At 43.5% G+C, this 17699-nt stretch overlaps 1 protein-coding gene across 1 annotated transcript in view; it reads left to right on the forward strand.

The window, feature by feature from the left end:
* Positions 1-17699, forward strand: part of LOC117542569 (dolichyl-diphosphooligosaccharide--protein glycosyltransferase subunit STT3B) — a gene marked incomplete in the record, with an annotated part of 89839 nt that overhangs the window by 47748 nt on the left and 24392 nt on the right. The window contains 1 exon segment of the mRNA XM_034210309.1: positions 9358-9645. Coding sequence (XP_034066200.1) covers positions 9358-9645 — 288 coding nt within the window.

Below are 17699 nucleotides of genomic sequence, written 5' to 3' on the forward strand. Positions count from 1 at the left end.
CTGAGGAGTGACTCTTGTGAGTTTCATGTATTTTCTTCACTCCGCTGGGAAACTGCTCTCATGTCAAGAAGCATCAGATCAGTGCATGCGCTGCATCGTCCAATCAGTGAGCGATACACAGTAAGGGGGCGGGGCGAGTATCTGAGGATTTCATCGGAGGATGGTCTGGTGGTTCCTCGGTTCCTCCATTATCGCTCCTCGCTCCTCCGGCAGAAATAAGCGCCATGGGACGCTACTCAAGATGGCGCAGACAAATCAACTTCCGGTGATACCGACGACCGAGGAAATGAAAATAGTCGACCTGAGACGCATCTATGACGCGCCGCAGCGATAGACTAGAGCAGAAAAGACATCACATAACGTTAGCATTTCGAAAATGTTAGCGTGGCTTAATAATAGTGCGAAAAGACAGCGATTGTCGCCGGACAAGGATTCCCTCTCTCCTTTCCTGCTGAAAGATGGTGAGTGTACTCAGGGACGAGGAGTCATTTAACCAGCCGCCAGTAGGAGTCAGGCTTTACTTTCTTTTATATCCATAAAGACAAAGTAAATCTGTTTACAGTTGTTTCATATGGATGTTGAGAGGTATCCATATATCTCTTCATTTTGCTCTCAAAGTGCACCAGATTGATGCATCTAACTTCAATATTTAAAAAAAAAAAAATCTTCCCGGGGGAGCTTGTCCCCACTTATAAAAAATAGTACTTTACCACTGCACCCCCTCTAATCTCAGATGCACCCTGAGTCATTTTGTTTAAGTACAGTGAGCCTTTTCTAACTATATGACTTTGAGCCAAATACTTGTTTTTGGGCTGTATAAATAAATTGACTTGAAACAGTTGCTGATTTAGAGTACTGGCACCTTTTTCATTCCAATTCAAGCACTGGTGAGGGTAATATGGATCCTTAGATCCACTGGCAAATTGGTACCGAATTCCCAATGTTTTGGCTGTTGTACTTTACAAAGATCAGAGCTAAGCCTGAAGGCAAAGCTCTGGATTTACTAGTTGATCTCTGGCCTGTGGTCATGAGCTCTAGGAAGTGACTGGAAGAATGCAAACACATATTCAAACTACTTTAATGACGTGTTCACTTATTCTTTGGAAATCTGATAATGAATGGTCCTGCATACCTCTCTATGGAGAACGTCCAAGACTGTGCACATGGGAAAGGATCCAAAGCAGACCCAGAACATGTTGGAGGGATTACACATCCCACATGGCTGGTTATGCTTTGGGAGATGCTGGCTGGGAAAAGGAAGTCTGGGCTTCTTTGCTAAGCAAGCTGCCATTGTGAATTTGACCTACTTAAGTGGCAAAAGCTGATAGGTTGAGTCTTATTTTAGCCACGGCAGGAACTTTTGGGGGAATTTTCCTAATATTCTGTCTCAATCCCTCCTTATATGAAATGATTATTATAGCACCAAAATGGCCCCAATTCATCAGTAGAGTCACGCATTGAATTATGCAGGGAGGGTGTGGCTCAGTGGTTAGTGTGCTGATCTTCAGATCCCCACTGCACTCAGCATGTTGTTGTGTCCTTGGGCGAGACACTTCACCACAAATTGACCCAGTGGGGATTGCCCACAGTATTGAGTGTATTTAGGTCGCTTTGGATAAAAGCGTCTAACAAGGGACATGTAATGTAATGCTTTAATTTATGACAAGACATTTTACCAGCAATAGATATCAGAATCAGAATAGCTTTATTACTCCCACAGAGGGGAAATGTACGTAGTTACAGCAGAAAAAAGAGCCACAGACAGCTTAATGTTACATATGTTACATGCATTAAAAAGTACTAAGTTATGATATAATAAAAACATTTAAATAAATAAAAAGTTACTTAATTTTCAAAATACACATCCTGTAACAGTTCTTAGGATTTAGCAGCCAGGTATATATATATATATATATATATATATATATATATATATATATATATATATATATATATATATATATATATATTGCACATAGTTGGTTGGTATTTAACAGCAAGGGGTGATATAGTCTGTGTTGTGGTGTGTGTGTGGGGGGGGGGGGGGTTCTACTAGGGCAGGGGTGGCCAACCAGTCAGAGGTTAAGAGCCACATGTTTTCTATGTTACTGCAAAGAGCCACATCAAACACACAGTCACTGATACCGCTTGTTTCAGTTTTTTGTTTTCTGGAGGCAAGATTTCAACCACGTCACTGATTCATTTTTGTGGCATTGGGATATATTTTTTAAATCCTCTGGAGCAGAGAGAGGAGCTGTGTATTATTGTTATTGATTAATGCATCAGTGTTTCTTAGGGTCAAAAACACTAAACCCACAAATTAAAATGAAAGCGTTTAGTTTATTTAATAAAAGAGCACATGTTCAATGTGAAAAGTGACAGTAGTTATAGATTATTTGCAATTTGATGCTATATATATTTTTTAAAAGTATATATATAACACCTTGAATTTCAGGGGGGGGGCGCGGGGCTCCGTTGGCGGCTCGCAGCGCCCCTCCAACACAATGGTAGGGGAAACACTGAATAGTGTTTAATCAACAATAGGTTTCCCCCCCTCAAAGGTGATTGGTTCACTGCATTGCAGGTATTATTGTGATTGGCTGTTGGGCCACATCAAAATTAGACGCGCTGTCATCCTCTCATACTGACACCTGACACCACACATACACACGTAGGGAGAGCCGGGACGAAAGTAACACGGGACCAAAGTAACGGAGCGATTTTATCCGAGCCCAAACAACTTTGACCGGCCAAATTACGTCAGAATGATCAGCATTCAATACTTAACAGACCTACTAAATATCAGGTTTAACTGTCAGTGTTGTCACGATACCAACATTTTGGTTTCGATACCAAGTCAAGAATTGCGATTCCGATTATTTTTAAAATATTTTTAAAGTCTTAAATGTAATTATTGTGCTTTATGTCACACCAGAATCATAACCATAACACAAACTTTTAAACAATGAGAACAATAAATGACAAGAATTCGTATTAAATAAAATTAATACATTTCTTACAGACGGGCCTCGTGGTGTCCGTAGGCTTGCCCTCACTGTCAGAGATATAGCTCAAATACTTCCAAATTTCGCTTCTGGCGTCTTTTTTGTCAACAAGCCGAGGCGCAGCGGCAGTTGCACTCCCACTTGCAGCCATGCTTCTCGTTTTCTCACATGCTCTGGCAGCTAGCGCGTGCACGAGAGAGGGGAGGGACTTAGAGCGTGCTTGAGAGGGGCGGGACTGCAGGCACGGCTGCAGTGCAGGGAGTGGAAGCAGAGCGCTGAACACACACGGCTCTTATTAAAACAGCGCTTTCTCACCGGAGTACTTTCCCCCGTCATTCTTAAAGTACCGATACTAATTAAACGGAGGAATCGTAACGTTTTTAACGGCAGGGTATCGCGGTACCTTTCAAGTATCGGTACACCGTGCAACACTAGTCAGGAGTCAGTGTCTCTCCCCCAAACTCACACATATACAATTCGATATGAACTGAAGAGCCGCATGAAACTAGGCAAAGAGCCGCATGCGGCTCGAGAGCCGCGGGTTGGCCACCCCTGTACTAGGGGCTGTGCTGGTTGTATAGTCTGACCGCTGCAGGAAGGAAGGACCTGCGGTATCTCTCCGTGAGAGAGCGGGGATGCAGCAGCCTGTCGCTGAAGGGGCTGCACAGTGAGGACAGGGTGTCCTGGAGGGGGTGGGACACATTGTCCAGCAGGGAGGACAGCTTGGCTGCCATTCTCCTGTCTCCCACCACCTCCACAGTGTCCAGAGGACTCCCCAAGACAGAGCTGGCCTTCCTTACCAGTCTGTTGTTCATTCTCTTCCATATCGACATGTAAGCAATTCTTCAGTTCACATGTCAGATACATTGTAAAAGTAATACAATTTGCCTATACCTGTTGTTGTTTTTATTCATAAGCACATCAAGATTAATCATCGACATTGAGTAATATCTAATGTAGTCAGTATGTATGTCCTCAATAGTTGTTCATGCAAATAACTAAAGTAGGTATTGAGTCTGTTGTCATTGGTATTCTCAGTACTGTATGTTTGTGTGGGGTGGGGGGGTAGGCTGGGGTTATCTGGGTTTAGGCAGCAAGGTGATGCAGAGATACCATAAGCCTCCACCAGGCAGCATGGATTTAAGTTACAATCCAGTGGCAAGTTAGTGAGCTGTGAACCTGACTGATTCCCCAGGCTGCTACTGTCTCCCTGTTTACCAGCAGCAAGAGCACTTGTGAAGCATTGACCCTTTTCAGTGAACAATGTGCCAATTCCACAAAATCCATCTCCCATTTCCCACGCCCCCCCCCCCCCCCTCCTCTGTGAATTATCTTCTTCCAACCTCATCCTCTCAGCACTGCATCCTCTCAACCATGAGGCCTGTGTGAGTTAAACACCTTTGGCCCATCCATCTGCCCACTTTCCTTCTTACTTTTAACCAAGCTTTGTTAACCATCCAGGAGCACACCCTGAGATGTAATTGCATTACATATGGCTTGGTCTGGACTAAAGACATTCTTAGTCGACACTGATATGATTTGGCGATTTCGTTTGTTGATTTAATCATTAGATTGTGTAAAAATCGACAAAGAGGGAGCAGCCGTTGTTATAAAATATCAGGACTACATAACCCAGTGCCAAACAAATGTCACCAAGCGTTTCCATTGGCTCAGTTTGATATGCTTGGAAAGACCTGGTGATTTCCTTTCTTGTTCTTCCCCTTCTCTGTGCATGGTGATTGGAGAGTCCTCTGCACAGTACAGGCAGCGAGGCATGTTAATTTTGTTCATGGCCATCATATGCTGTTATCATTACAGACCAAAGCAGATGGTGCAGTAGCAACACTGCATGCTGAGGTTTGAATATAGTATGAACTACTGCAACAAAGACGCCACAAATTGGAATTACAAAACCCCTCCCTCAACATTTATCTGTCATGACTTAACTAATTGTAATTGTACATGACAGGCCTTGATTGTAATGATGAATGTGCTGGTTCTGTCACAGTACATGAATACTTGGGTTGTGCCCTTTACCCAATGGGTGGAGGCTGAAACTCATGATTAGACTGGTAATCGAAATTGGAAGGCGAATAGTTTGAAATTAATTTTTATGACATTTAAAAGATCCCTGGGCTGCACAATTCTTTGTCTTCTGCATGCAAATAAACATACAAGGCTTTCCTCTGTACATTCCCATTTGCATTTCATGAATATAGGCGTAAAATGAAACAAAGGAAAATGCATTGTTATTCATACATACTGTTAATTTGATTAAGTTTAATGTTGAGTTGTGCTGATTTCTGCTCAATTTAACTTTCACTTGCAAGTTATTTCATGTTCCAGTCCATTACTATAATTGTTTTAATTTGCTTAGCAGTAGGGATATAACCTATATAACCCTATATCGTATCTATTTGTATATTATAACGTTATTATGAGGTGTTAAAATGTAGTCTTTGCGAGAAACTTGAATAAATGCAGTAGTTTGAGGATGTTTTTACAGCAATATAAAATAGATGTTAGAACGTTTTAATGTTCCTACTAAAACACAAGTGTATGTTGTACATGGGATATATTTAATGCAAAATGCACTTTTTGATGTCTTTTATACATAAATGTGTCCCCGGTGTGTCAGGGAACTCACGCAGCGTCAGAAAATAAAACCCTCTCTCTTTTCCTCCGTACCCAAATCTCTAAAAACGGGGGTACATCGGAGCTGATCCAGATTTGCGGCGATTTTATGTCATATCGGAAATGTGGACCCACGGCACTATCAGAAAGTTGCTATCAGAAACAATGCCATACTGTTTCAGAAATAATCCATGATATGGTGTTTCATCACGGCAGTATTTAGTTTAGACAGTAGCTGCCGGGTCCCGCATGAGCTCAGCCCCCTCCTTTTTTTTTTAAATAGAGGGATATGAAGCACTAATATAGCCTCAATTTAGACCCACATGCAAATAGAGGACGAGAGCTTCTGCTTTATCAGAGCAAGAGTTTTGTTTTTACAATAGGTGCTGTGATGAGCAGTTACGCCATTGTATTCCTTCCTCTTTAGCAGAACTGTCTCCAAAAAAGTGTTGTTTGTGAGGAGATTGCCTGGTCAGGATATGTCCTGCAATGCAATTACCAAGCCATTACGGTAGTAATGTTGTCCCTGCATTTGGTGTTATTATTTTGTCGCTGGATGATTGCAGTCACACTTCTGCTGCTATAGGGATGACATTGTTCTTATTGGAATCAATAAATGTAGTACACTGGAACCAATGGGTCGCTTTACATGTCAATTTGCCAAACTAATTGAAGTGATTTGACTGTCCTGAAGTCAGATGCACTACAGCAGAATGATTGGGGATGTTGTTAAAGGCTGGTGAACACGAACAATGAACTGAGCCTAGTAAGTGTTACCGGTATTGTGTAGCTGAAGCTTGTTTTAGTGTATTTCACTGTGCGATTCTTGTCCAAAAACTACTTAAATATGGTATTTAGCAGCACTTTAGCACAGTATGACTTGTTGTATGTTTTACTCCCAATTGAGTAACATGTGCTAGAAACTGCACTGATAGTCTCTCTCAGGAAATAACTGTAAATGTGTGTTTTTCTCTCCCCTTTTTCTTTATCTTCTTAAGCTTTACATTTTCAATTGGCACCAATGGGCTTGTATACAGTTTGCCAGTGCTGTCCTTTTAACAGGCTACTTCTGCTTTCAAACTACATTTGACTTGGATGAAGTTTAGTCCCAGATGGTCAGCCGGTCACATTCAAACGGCCAGCCGCATTCTGCCTCACAGGAATTCTGATAGCAGGTGGACGGGTCATTCGGTTGGCCATGCTCAATGCAAATGAATCCATATAACATGCAAATCTATGCAAAGTGGATCAAGATCTAGGAACTGCTGCTCGGACATCTGACGGAGCTAGAGCACAGGTTCAATACATTTCAGACTTTCACCGGCTGTCATTTCTATATAAGAGGCTGAGATGGGATCGTTTGCCGGAACAATCTGGTTCCTTTTTTCAAGGGCACCGTGATGGCAGTTGCTGGAGTAACAGAAAGCCACTCACTCATTTACTGTGTAGGCTAATTGTCAAAATCCCACTTGTTTGCACGACTGAGCTGGTTCTTTTTCTGAACATAGACAGGCTCCAGGGAAGAAGGGCATTTATTTTACTCCCACACTGCATTCGGTATCATAAAACAAATGTGTGCGAGCGCTTATTTGCATCAAACATATGCTTGTAAAACAGGGAGGGGTGTGGAGAGAAACTGGTTTTTATCTCAGATTACTGCATTGTGCCTCTTTCTTAGCCCATAGTGCAGCCACAATCCATGGCTTTTGTAGGAAAATACGTTTCTGACCCTTCAAGCTGGAGGTAGGATTCATAAAACCACCGTTGCTCTAACACTAAGTAACAAGACTTGGATTTTTTCCGTTGCATGAAACCTTTGTTTATGCCTGCACTCTCTTTGACATACCCTGGCCGTTTCTCAATGTCGAGTAAACCTGCCGCAGAGCCACTATTTCAAGTATACTACGTCATCGAGTGGCGCCGAAGGACTGTTTAAATGCATGTTAAATGCCCAGCATTCGGCGCCACTCGATGACGTAGTATACTTGAAATAGTGGCTCTGCGGCAGGTATACTCGACATTGAAAAACGGCCCCTGTCTTTCCTTTCATCCTCTATAGTTCATTTTTCCTCCTCTTTCTACCAACCTCTCTGCTTCTTTATCTTTCATCTAGCCTCCTGTACTGTCTGCCTCTGTCTTTCTTTAAGTGTCTGGCTGTCTTTTCTCACCTCCATTGTGCCTAGTTTATTGTGCCCTTTCTTTCCTTACCCTTATCCTGTCCCCTCCCCCACCGCATTTTTTTACATTCAAAATCAGACCGATGATCGTGACAGTCCTCATTAATTGTGTATAATAGCGTTAAGTCTCTGAGCACTCGGATGGGTCACACCGTTTGGAAGATGGACGAGCCAATATCAGTGAATGTGACAGTTTAGTGCCTTTCTGCATAGACCAGTCCAGCTGCCCTCACCCTTTTTATTCCCCTTCTCACTCCCAGCCACCCTCCTCTCCCCAAAGCTGTCAGTTGCTCTTTCTCCTGAGCTGTAGATAAGGAAGAAAGGCTTCTCTAATGTGACAGTGCATAACAACAGCGGCCTGTCAAGCCAATAAACAGCTCTTTGTTGCCATAAGGACAATGACTCAAGTGCATTTTTGGTAACAGCTTTTGTCAGCCCTAGTTGATATTTTCATAACGAACAAGTGATGTGATGCATTTGGAATCCCAATTTAGCAAGAAGTGCTGGTAAATTATGCGCAAAGGTGTTATAGCCATCCAATGCCCGCTGTACTGAACATTCCCAATCATCTATGTAATGTTTTCAGGACCCGGACCCTCCCACAGAGTTTAGAGAGGCTAATTATTACAAGACTAGTTTTGTAAATGAGAAGAAACGGCTCCATTAGACAGAGTCCAATCCTCAGAGGCAAAACATGCTTGATTTTCATTGAAGAAGATTGGTTGATGCCTTGCATACCAGACCCCAGCTTCCACTAAGTGGAGAGTTTAATTAATAATGAGTTTTTGTCAAAGAAAATTATAAATGGCTATTAGGGCTGCACGATTTTGGAAAAAAATCTAATTGCGATTTTTCTGACAAATATTGCGATTGTGATTCGATTTGCGATATTTGTTTTTAAGCGACCCAACGGAAGTTTATTGTAAAATGCGGCCATATCTCCAGCTAGGAAGGTCGCATCAACATGCTCCCGTCTCTAGCACCCCCGCAGCCCGAGCTACGAGTGAAAGAACTAAACTTACATGAAACTTCTGTTGGGTTGCTTTAAAGTCCAGCTTCAGTTTAAGATTCACCCTGTAATAGATGTAAAACATGTGATGGAGCAGTACTAACCTGACTCAGAAACCATCTAGGAAAGCTCCATTGGAAGCCATTTGGAAAGGCAGGCACTTTCAAGTTTTATCATACACAGACTTGAGTTTTATCATACACAGTAGGAACTGCTTGAGCCTTGGAGCAGGACATATTAAGCCTTTTTATACAATGTAATCTATAAGCTCCAAAGGACTGTTTCTCAATCAATCAAATGTCTTAATAATAATGCAGCTTGTCATTTTCTCATGCATGTTATCCTCAGAATTGTCGTCATCTCTGTTTATGTCTAGGGCTGCCTCAATTAAAAAAAAAAAATGGTTGCCAATACATTTTCTGTAGCAGGCTTATTGTAGCATTGCATGCATCTCTCATTGCGTCTCAGTTTAATATCCCTCCCATCCTTTATTTTGCTCAACCTGTCTCTCTCTGCCCCCCCCCCCTCTCAGGTTTACCCCGGGTTAATGGTGACTGCCGGCCTCATCCACTACGTGCTTAACCTGCTCCACATCACCGTCCACATCCGTGACGTATGTGTCTTTTTGGCACCGGTGTTCAGCGGTCTGACCGCCATCTCCACCTTCCTGCTGACGAAGGAGCTGTGGAACCATGGTGCAGGGCTGCTGGCAGCCTGCTTCATCGCCATCGTCCCTGGCTATATCTCCCGCTCGGTTGCAGGCTCTTTCGACAATGAGGGCATCGCCATCTTCGCCCTGCAATTCACCTACTACCTCTGGGTATGTACACTCTTCATTTGATGGAAAGATGCAATAGGAGCGTATAGCGCAAAAAATAAAAATGTAATCCAGGCCAACATGTCATTTCTATTGTGGATGTACACCTTCTGTGAATAGTGTTTCAGGTGTTAGGAATCAGAATAAAACCTGATACATGTCCTCTTAAAGCTTCTAAAGCTGAAAGATATGTCAACATTTCTACCGCAACAGTAAGGGCTTTATGTAGCCCTATTTTCAATCCTATTTGGCCTCACCTTAGATGTTGAATTATTTATCCAGAGGATGAAAGGCACACTGGGCATCTTTGCAGAGCATGTGGAGCCCAGGGAATGGTATGCTCCACAGTAACACCTTCACAATAGGATGACCTTTAAGAGCAGACTAGAAAATATTGTGGTTTGAAAGGTTGAATAACCCCCCTCCCAATTTACCTTCCTTTTTAAAATACACAAAGTAAACACAGCCTGCAGGCCAGCTGACCTTGTTGAATTTGCACCATCATAGTTCTCAACAAGAATCTGTAATATTTTTCCTTTAGATAATCAAAAGACAATTTGTCAAGTAGTAGACCTTGACCGCATAAATACATTCCACTAATGGAGAGAAAGTGTTTTCAATGCAGCTTGGATGTTTGCACGAACCACAGAGTAATGGTCTGATCAATGATCTTCCACAAAAGATGGAAGATGTCCGAAACAGCCATTGTTAGCTGCCTTACAGCCCTGCAGATAGTCTTACCATGAATGCCTCTTCTGTGTGTTTGTATTCCTGTGTGAAAATGAAGAGATCTGCTTGGCAAACATCCCCCCCTCCCCCCCCACTCATTCTTCTTTGTTTTCTTTATTGAACTGTACCAGTTGAGTAATACCCGCTTTTTCTTTACGTTTATAAACTTGGAATAAGAATGATGAACAGGATTTAGAAAACATTGAAAGGACATTTAACATAGAACATATTTCCAGCCAACCAGTTCAAATAGAAGTATTCCGTTCCTACTTCTGCTAAACTGTTGATCTAAAGACATCTACCGATTTAAGAGGAGTGAACCCTCCATGAATTGCCAATACAAAACTTGCTTTCAATTAATTCCCTGCACCATCCCTTGCAAAGGAGACAAAGCAAATGTTGTGTGTGTTTCCTTAATAGGAGGCAATGTGCCAACAATCCCAGATTAAGTAGAACAAAGAGGACCCTTTGAACATTAGAGCCTCAACCATCAGTCGGACATTCAATCTGAAATTAGATGCTACAAGGTTAATTGTTGCACAAAGTAATAAACAACTGGGATCTTTAAAGACCGAAAGGGATTTGGAGTTTGGGTAAGCCGTTACAAACCAAGGTGACATACAAGATAAACACTTGGATTCAACTTTCTTGACTAGCAGTGACAGCAGGACCTTTGTCATTCATTGTTGCATCCCAGTGGAGAAGATGTCTGATACACTTAAGAATTCAGGTAGGTGACTGCCAGGCTAGTTGCTACTCTTAAGGGAATCATTAGTGGCTTCAACTTAATGCAAGTGGAAACAGAGCGCTAGTGGAGACTAATGATACATGAATTGTAATTTGTTGCTGTTAATGCTGTAGCCCTGGACTTGAAAGACATAGACTTCTAACAAATATCTTCTCCTGTCATGCAGAATGTACTTTTAAATGAACAGCTGTGGGCGGTACATGATGTCATGACGTAATGGTTAAAGTAGCCATGTTTCTGCTACTGAGGTACGGGGCATTGCTGGATGAAAACTCTAAATGGATGGTTATTACTGTGTATAATTAGAACGCCTTGGGCATATTTCTGAGTACAATATTATCCTGTCATCTCATGGAGTCTATAAAATGATTTTTTTCAGCAAAATGGCCACATGTGTCTGTTGATTGCAATGATGGAATATAAAAGTAAGAGTTGAGGGAAGCAATTACAGTCATCCCTGTGAAAACATTTCACACCTGCACAGTAAACCTGAGCAGGTGTCGAATGAATATGGATGTCAAATTCCAATGTAATTGTCAATGTATGAATGTAAAAGAGATCAAGCAGCTAATTTAGGTGATATTAAGGAATTGACAGATTTGATAGGACTGAACCAACAAGAAGCCAGCTGTGTTCCCCTGTAAGGCATTCAATCTCCCCAACATGCATGCAGCATGGTTGGGGACAACATAAGTCCCTGGGATTATGATCTTTATCATTGCTTGGTGGTACCAGAGCACCCTAGGGCAGAAGGTCCATGATCGATTTCGTTATCGTATCATCGGACCTGAGGCCGTATGTTTGGAGACACTCGGGTAAAGAGAGGGGGCGGAGTTGTCAACTGATCACCATCTGGTGGTGAGTTGGGTCGAGTGGCGGGGGAAGCCTCTGGATAGACCTGGTAAGCCCAAACGTGTAGTTCGGGTGAACTGGAACGTCTGGAGGAGGCCCAAGTTCAGGAAGGCCTTCAACTCACACCTCCGGCGGAGCTTTTCGGGCATTCCTGTGGAGGTTGGGGACATTGAACCAGAGTGGTCGGTGTTCAAAGCCTCTATTGCCGAAGCCGCGGCGGGAGCTGTGGTCTCAAGGTCCTAGGTGCCTCAGGGGCGGTAACCCTCGAACCTCCTGGTGGACACCGGTGGTCAGGGAAGCCGTTCGACTGAAGAAGGAGGCCTTCAGGGATTTGTTATCCCGGGGGACTCCCGAGGCAGTTTGCAAGGTACCGACAGGCCCGAAGGGCAGCAGCCTCATCCGTGGGCCGAGGCAAAGCAGCGGGTGTGGGAGAAGTTCGGAGAAGACATGGAGAAGGACTTTCGGGCGGCACCAAAGTTGTTCTGGAAAACTGTCCGACACCTCAGGAGGGGGGGAAGCAGGAAACCATCCAAGCTGTGTACAGTAAGGATGGGACGTTGTTGACCTCAACTGATGGAGTGTTAGGGCGTTGGAAGGAACACTTTGAGGAACTCCTGAACCCGACAACTCCGCCCTCTATGTTAGAGGCAGAGCTGGAGTATGACGGGGGATCAACACCAATCTCCCGGGGGGAGGTCACTGAGGTCGTCAAACAACTCCACAGTGGCAAAGCCCCGGGGGTGGATGAGATCCGTCCGGAAATGCTGAAGGCTCTGGGTGTTGAGGGACTGTCATGGTTGACACGTCTCATCAACGTTGCGTGGAAGTCGGAAACAGTACCGAAGGAGTGGCAGACCGGGGTGGTGGTTCCCCTTTTTAAAAAGGGGGATCAGAGGGGTGTGTGCCAATTACAGAGGCATCACACTACTCAGCCTCCCCGGGAAAGTTTACTCTAAGGTACTCGAAAGGAGGGTCAGCCCGATTGTCGAACCTCAGATTGAGGAGGAATAATGCGGATTCCGTCCTGGTCGTGGAACGACGGATCAGCTTTTTACTCTCGCAAGGATCCTGGAGGGGGCCTGGGAGTACGCTTATTCCGGTCTACATGTGTTTTGTAGACTTGGAGAAGGCGTATGACTGAGTTCCCAGGGAGTTACTGTGGGAGGTGCTGCGGGAGTATGGGGTGAGGGGGTCTCTACTCAGGGCCATCCAATCTCTGTACTCCCAAAGCGAGAGCTGTGTCCGGGTCCTCGGCAGTAAGTCTGGACCCATTTCCGGTGAGGGGTTGGCCCTCCGCCAGGGCTGCGCTTTGTCACCAATCCTGTTTGTAATATACATGGATCGGATTTCGAGGCGTAGTCATGGGGGAGGGGGTCTGCAGTTCGGTGGACTAAGGATTGCACCACTGCTTTTTGCAGATGATGTGGTTCTAATGGCTTCATCGGTCCTGCGACCTTCAGCACTCACTGGATCGGTTCGCAACCGAGTGTGAAGCGGCTGGGATGAGGATCAGCACCTCCAAATCTGAGGCCATGGTTCTCAGCAGGAAACCGATGGACTGTCCACTCCAAGTAGGGAATGAGTCCTTACCCCAAGTGAAGGAGTTCAAGTATCTCGGGGTCTTGTTCTCGAGTGAGGGAACAATGGAGCGTGAGATGGGCCGGAGAATCGGAGCAGCGGGAGCGGTACTGCAGTCGCTTTACCGCACCGTTGTGACGAAAAGGGAGCTGAGCCAGAAGGCAAAGCTCTCTGTCTTCCGGGCCATTTTCGTTCCTACCCTCACCTATGGTCATGAAGGATGGGTCATGACCGAAAGAACGAGATCGCGGATACAAAAGCGGCCGAGAGGGTTTTCTCTCCGCAGGGTGGCTGGTGTCTCCCTTAGGGATAAGGTGAGAAGTTCGGTCATCAGGGAGGGACTCGGAGTTGAGCCGCTCCTCCTTCGCGTCGAAAGGAGCCAGTTGAGGTGGTTCGGGCACCTAGTTAGGATGCCACCTGGGCGCCTCCCTAGGGAGGTGTTCCAGGCACGTCCAGCTGGGAAGAGACCAAGGGGTAGACCTAGGACCAGGTGGAGGGATTATATCTCTTCGCTGGCCTGGGAGCGCCTTGGGATCCCCCAGTCAGAGCTGGTTGATGTCGCCAGGGAAAAGAAAGTTTGGGGCTCTCTGCTGGAACTGCTACCCCCGCGACCCGACCACGGATAAGCGGGAGAAGATGGATGGATGGATGGATCATTGCTTTTACAAATATTAGGAATAACCAAAGAAATACCCTCACTTACTACTGTTTCCTTTGTAATGCTTCTTTGTGTCTATTCATGTAACGTAAACCTGCAGGCGTAATGCAAGTATATAAATATATTATTTTCAAATGCTTTTTGATAGGATGGCGCTATCTTATTGGAAGTTAAGCCAAATGCCTATTATTGACCAACCATAAAGTAGCTGCCTAATTTGAGATAAATAGGTAATTCATGGCTCTTTCACATCACCCAGTTACAGAGATGAGGCAGGCGAATCAAACTCCACTTCATTGCTTCATACCTGCATCGTTCAAACACAACTGCCTGCAGCTGCTAAAGGGTATCATCATAGCATGAGACTGAGCAAGACCCACAGGACTTCCACATTATTGCAGACATTTGAAAGGCCATATTACCTTACACTTCAGCATTCATTGAAAATATTCTGTTTTACCTGTGTCATGCTAAAACGACTCATGTCATCTAATGGTCCGAGCCAGAGGCAGCAATACTTTTGAATGAACCAATTAAAAGCTGTTTCTAACTACCTTAAATCAAGACACACTTGTGAAAAATTACTGTGGATCATCACAGCTGATAGTTTCAAATACTGCAAAGCACACAGTTACATATTCAAGGCCTTCCACATGCCAAATACAAGGTCATGTTTTTATCTTCACAAATGTTTATTTCTTCAATGGAAATTGAGGTTTTTGCACTTGATGTTGTGCAAATGATCTGTGTTTGCAAAATAAATGTCTCTTTCTAAGGGGATGAAGTGAAACATAACATTGTTGTTGTAATGTAGATGCTGCCAAACTCTTGATCTGCATTGGCAATTATACGAATAGAAACCTCAGTTGTAAAAAGGCATCAACCTTTAAAAATGTACTTTATTCTCGTTTTCTTTTTTATCATTTTTCTTTCGAGTTATTTTGAATAAAACTGCATGTTGCAAGGTTCACTTTAGATGTATTATTTAATTTTCATTTAACTCATTGAAAACTACAGAGTCAGTTCCTACACACACAGATTTGTATAATAGTTGCCAATGTTAGACAGGCAAACTGGAACTGTAAGTGCCTAACAGTCCTCATCCAAGTGGTTTCACTGAGTGAACAGCTTACATGTTGCTTGCCAAAGGCAATGAATGGTACTATGAGTAGCAAGTAGGCTATTTGTCCAATTTTTATTTTTGCTTCACGGCATTGATTTCCCTTTATGCTCAAGCGTAAAGACATGCTGCAGAGTGAAGCCTTTCATGCAGGTATTTCCTCATGCCATGCCTCAGCGCTGTTTGTCACACAGTAACACGCTTGGAAGTAAAGTTGCCGCAGGGTTGAAAGGGAGCTTTTATCTGTTCAAGCATTCAGCCATCCCAGTTTATGTCACTTTGACAAATTGTGCATGGGTGCATGTCTACGTGTGGTTCGGTTTCATGGTGGTATTGGTCACTATGCATCCAGCTGGCAGACAATTATCTAACTGTTGCTGACCTGGCAACCACGTACACTTTGGTGTCCAGGTGGCTGGCTGAGCATGCCAGGTGTGTTTACAGTTTCTGTCCTGGAACAACACATCTGGCTTTGTGCCTTGTGTGCGACAGTCTAACCAAACAGGTGATGGTGTCAATGGGACAGTTTACAACCTCAAACATGCAGTGCATATTTGGAAGCCAAACACAATTAGGAAATGTGTATTATGTGTATTATTATATACTGGCTTTTACATGTGAAACATTCAAACCATACATAATTTAAAATCACTGGCATTGCAGAGACTTCTAAATAATATTTGAATCAAACCGTTGTATCTTTATTTAGTTTTAGATTTGAATACACCCTCAGATTACTGACACCAACAAAGAAGTACACCCAACATTAACAGCTGTTTCCACCACCATATAAAATGTTTGAGAGCAGTATGTAACTTTGCAACGCTAGAAAACTCATGTTTGAGTTGACAATACTAAAAATATTCAAATGTCTGCATAAAGAGATGTCAGTTATTTTAGATGAGGTGAGACATATTATGGGAGTCGGGCAACACGTACTGAAAGCCCCGTAGAACAAGTGAAAAGTGTAAAGGGTGAAATGAAGGTCTCTTCACTGAAATCTGGATGAACTGCTTTATACAATAATGATGAACTAATGCGCTCTAGTCCCAAAGTTTCATTTCTTATAAATGTTTGAAATAGTATAAATATCACTGAGTAAATCATGAAAAGGATTACACCTAAATTATAAAGGTTATCTTCCCAACAATCATAATGTTTGTCTGCCTCTTTTTATAGACAGGTAGACTTTCCTTATGTTTACAGCAGGTATTACAAAGACATAGTATAGGGAATATGGCACTTGTAAACATTAACCAAAGAGCAAATGTGTTGTTTAACTTCTAAGACAGATAATATAAGATTTTCCCACTTGTTTACCTCATAATTTTTTACTTTGAACGATCCCCGAACCTCACCTTTTAAGTTTTGAAGACCAATCCGAAAACTGCCACCGGTACTATTAGATTTAGGAACAGGAAATGTGTGTTAGAGACATCTGTCACTACGCTGTTCTAATGGCTTCTTGTCACCCTGTATGTACGGACAATACGTTCTTGCAGCAGCCATCACTGCCTCTCAAGGTGATGTGTCATCAGCCAAGCAGTGCCATCAAAAAAATCCCCCTCCACTCACCTACCACCTCTCGTGTCTTCTGTTCTATTTGGCAAGGGCCTGAAAAACAATCATCGCGGCCATGCACCGCTGCTTCCCATTATCAGTCTCATTTACCCACATTTGTCTTTGCGTTTGCTTTCCGACCCTCCGTGTTTTTTTCCATCTCATCTCCCTTTAATTGTCTCCTTTTGTCCCTCCCATTGTTTTGTTATAGCTGCGTTCGGCTTTTTCTTTCTTGTTCATCGCATCTTGCTCGTTCTTCCTGTATCTCATTATTGCTCGTTCTTTCTTTCCCTCTCCTTCTTTACACCTCGTTCTTTTCTCCATGTGGCAAAAATGCACACTCTTTTAAGTCCAAGTCCAATCTTCATTACCCGACTCCTTCAATTCATCCGCTAATAACCCATTCAACTCAACTTGCTTAATCTGTGTTTACCCAATCCCAACATACACACACACACACACTCGCAAACCCTCTCATAATCTATAATTGAATCCCCTCACACCCACGCTTTTTTTAACATCACAGCTCTTCTTTACATGAACACATACACACAGTCACACTGCCTTGCTCCAGCCCCATGCACCATGCCTACATTGTTGCAACAGTAATTCCACTCTTTCTTTCAGGCTCACATTTAATTAGCTGGACAGGCGCCACGCTGTGTGACTGTGTGTCTTGACAAAGAGAGTGGAGGCTGGGCGGCTGGGGCAGTTGGAAAAGGAGGTTAAGGCACCAGTTGCCACATGCCTCTGAAAGGACAACGCAACGCTGCACGCTAGCTTTGGCTCAGCTTGAGTGGGAATATTGTCTG

Source organism: Gymnodraco acuticeps, unplaced genomic scaffold (genome assembly GCF_902827175.1).
Source record: "Gymnodraco acuticeps unplaced genomic scaffold, fGymAcu1.1, whole genome shotgun sequence".
NCBI lineage: Eukaryota > Metazoa > Chordata > Actinopteri > Perciformes > Bathydraconidae > Gymnodraco > Gymnodraco acuticeps.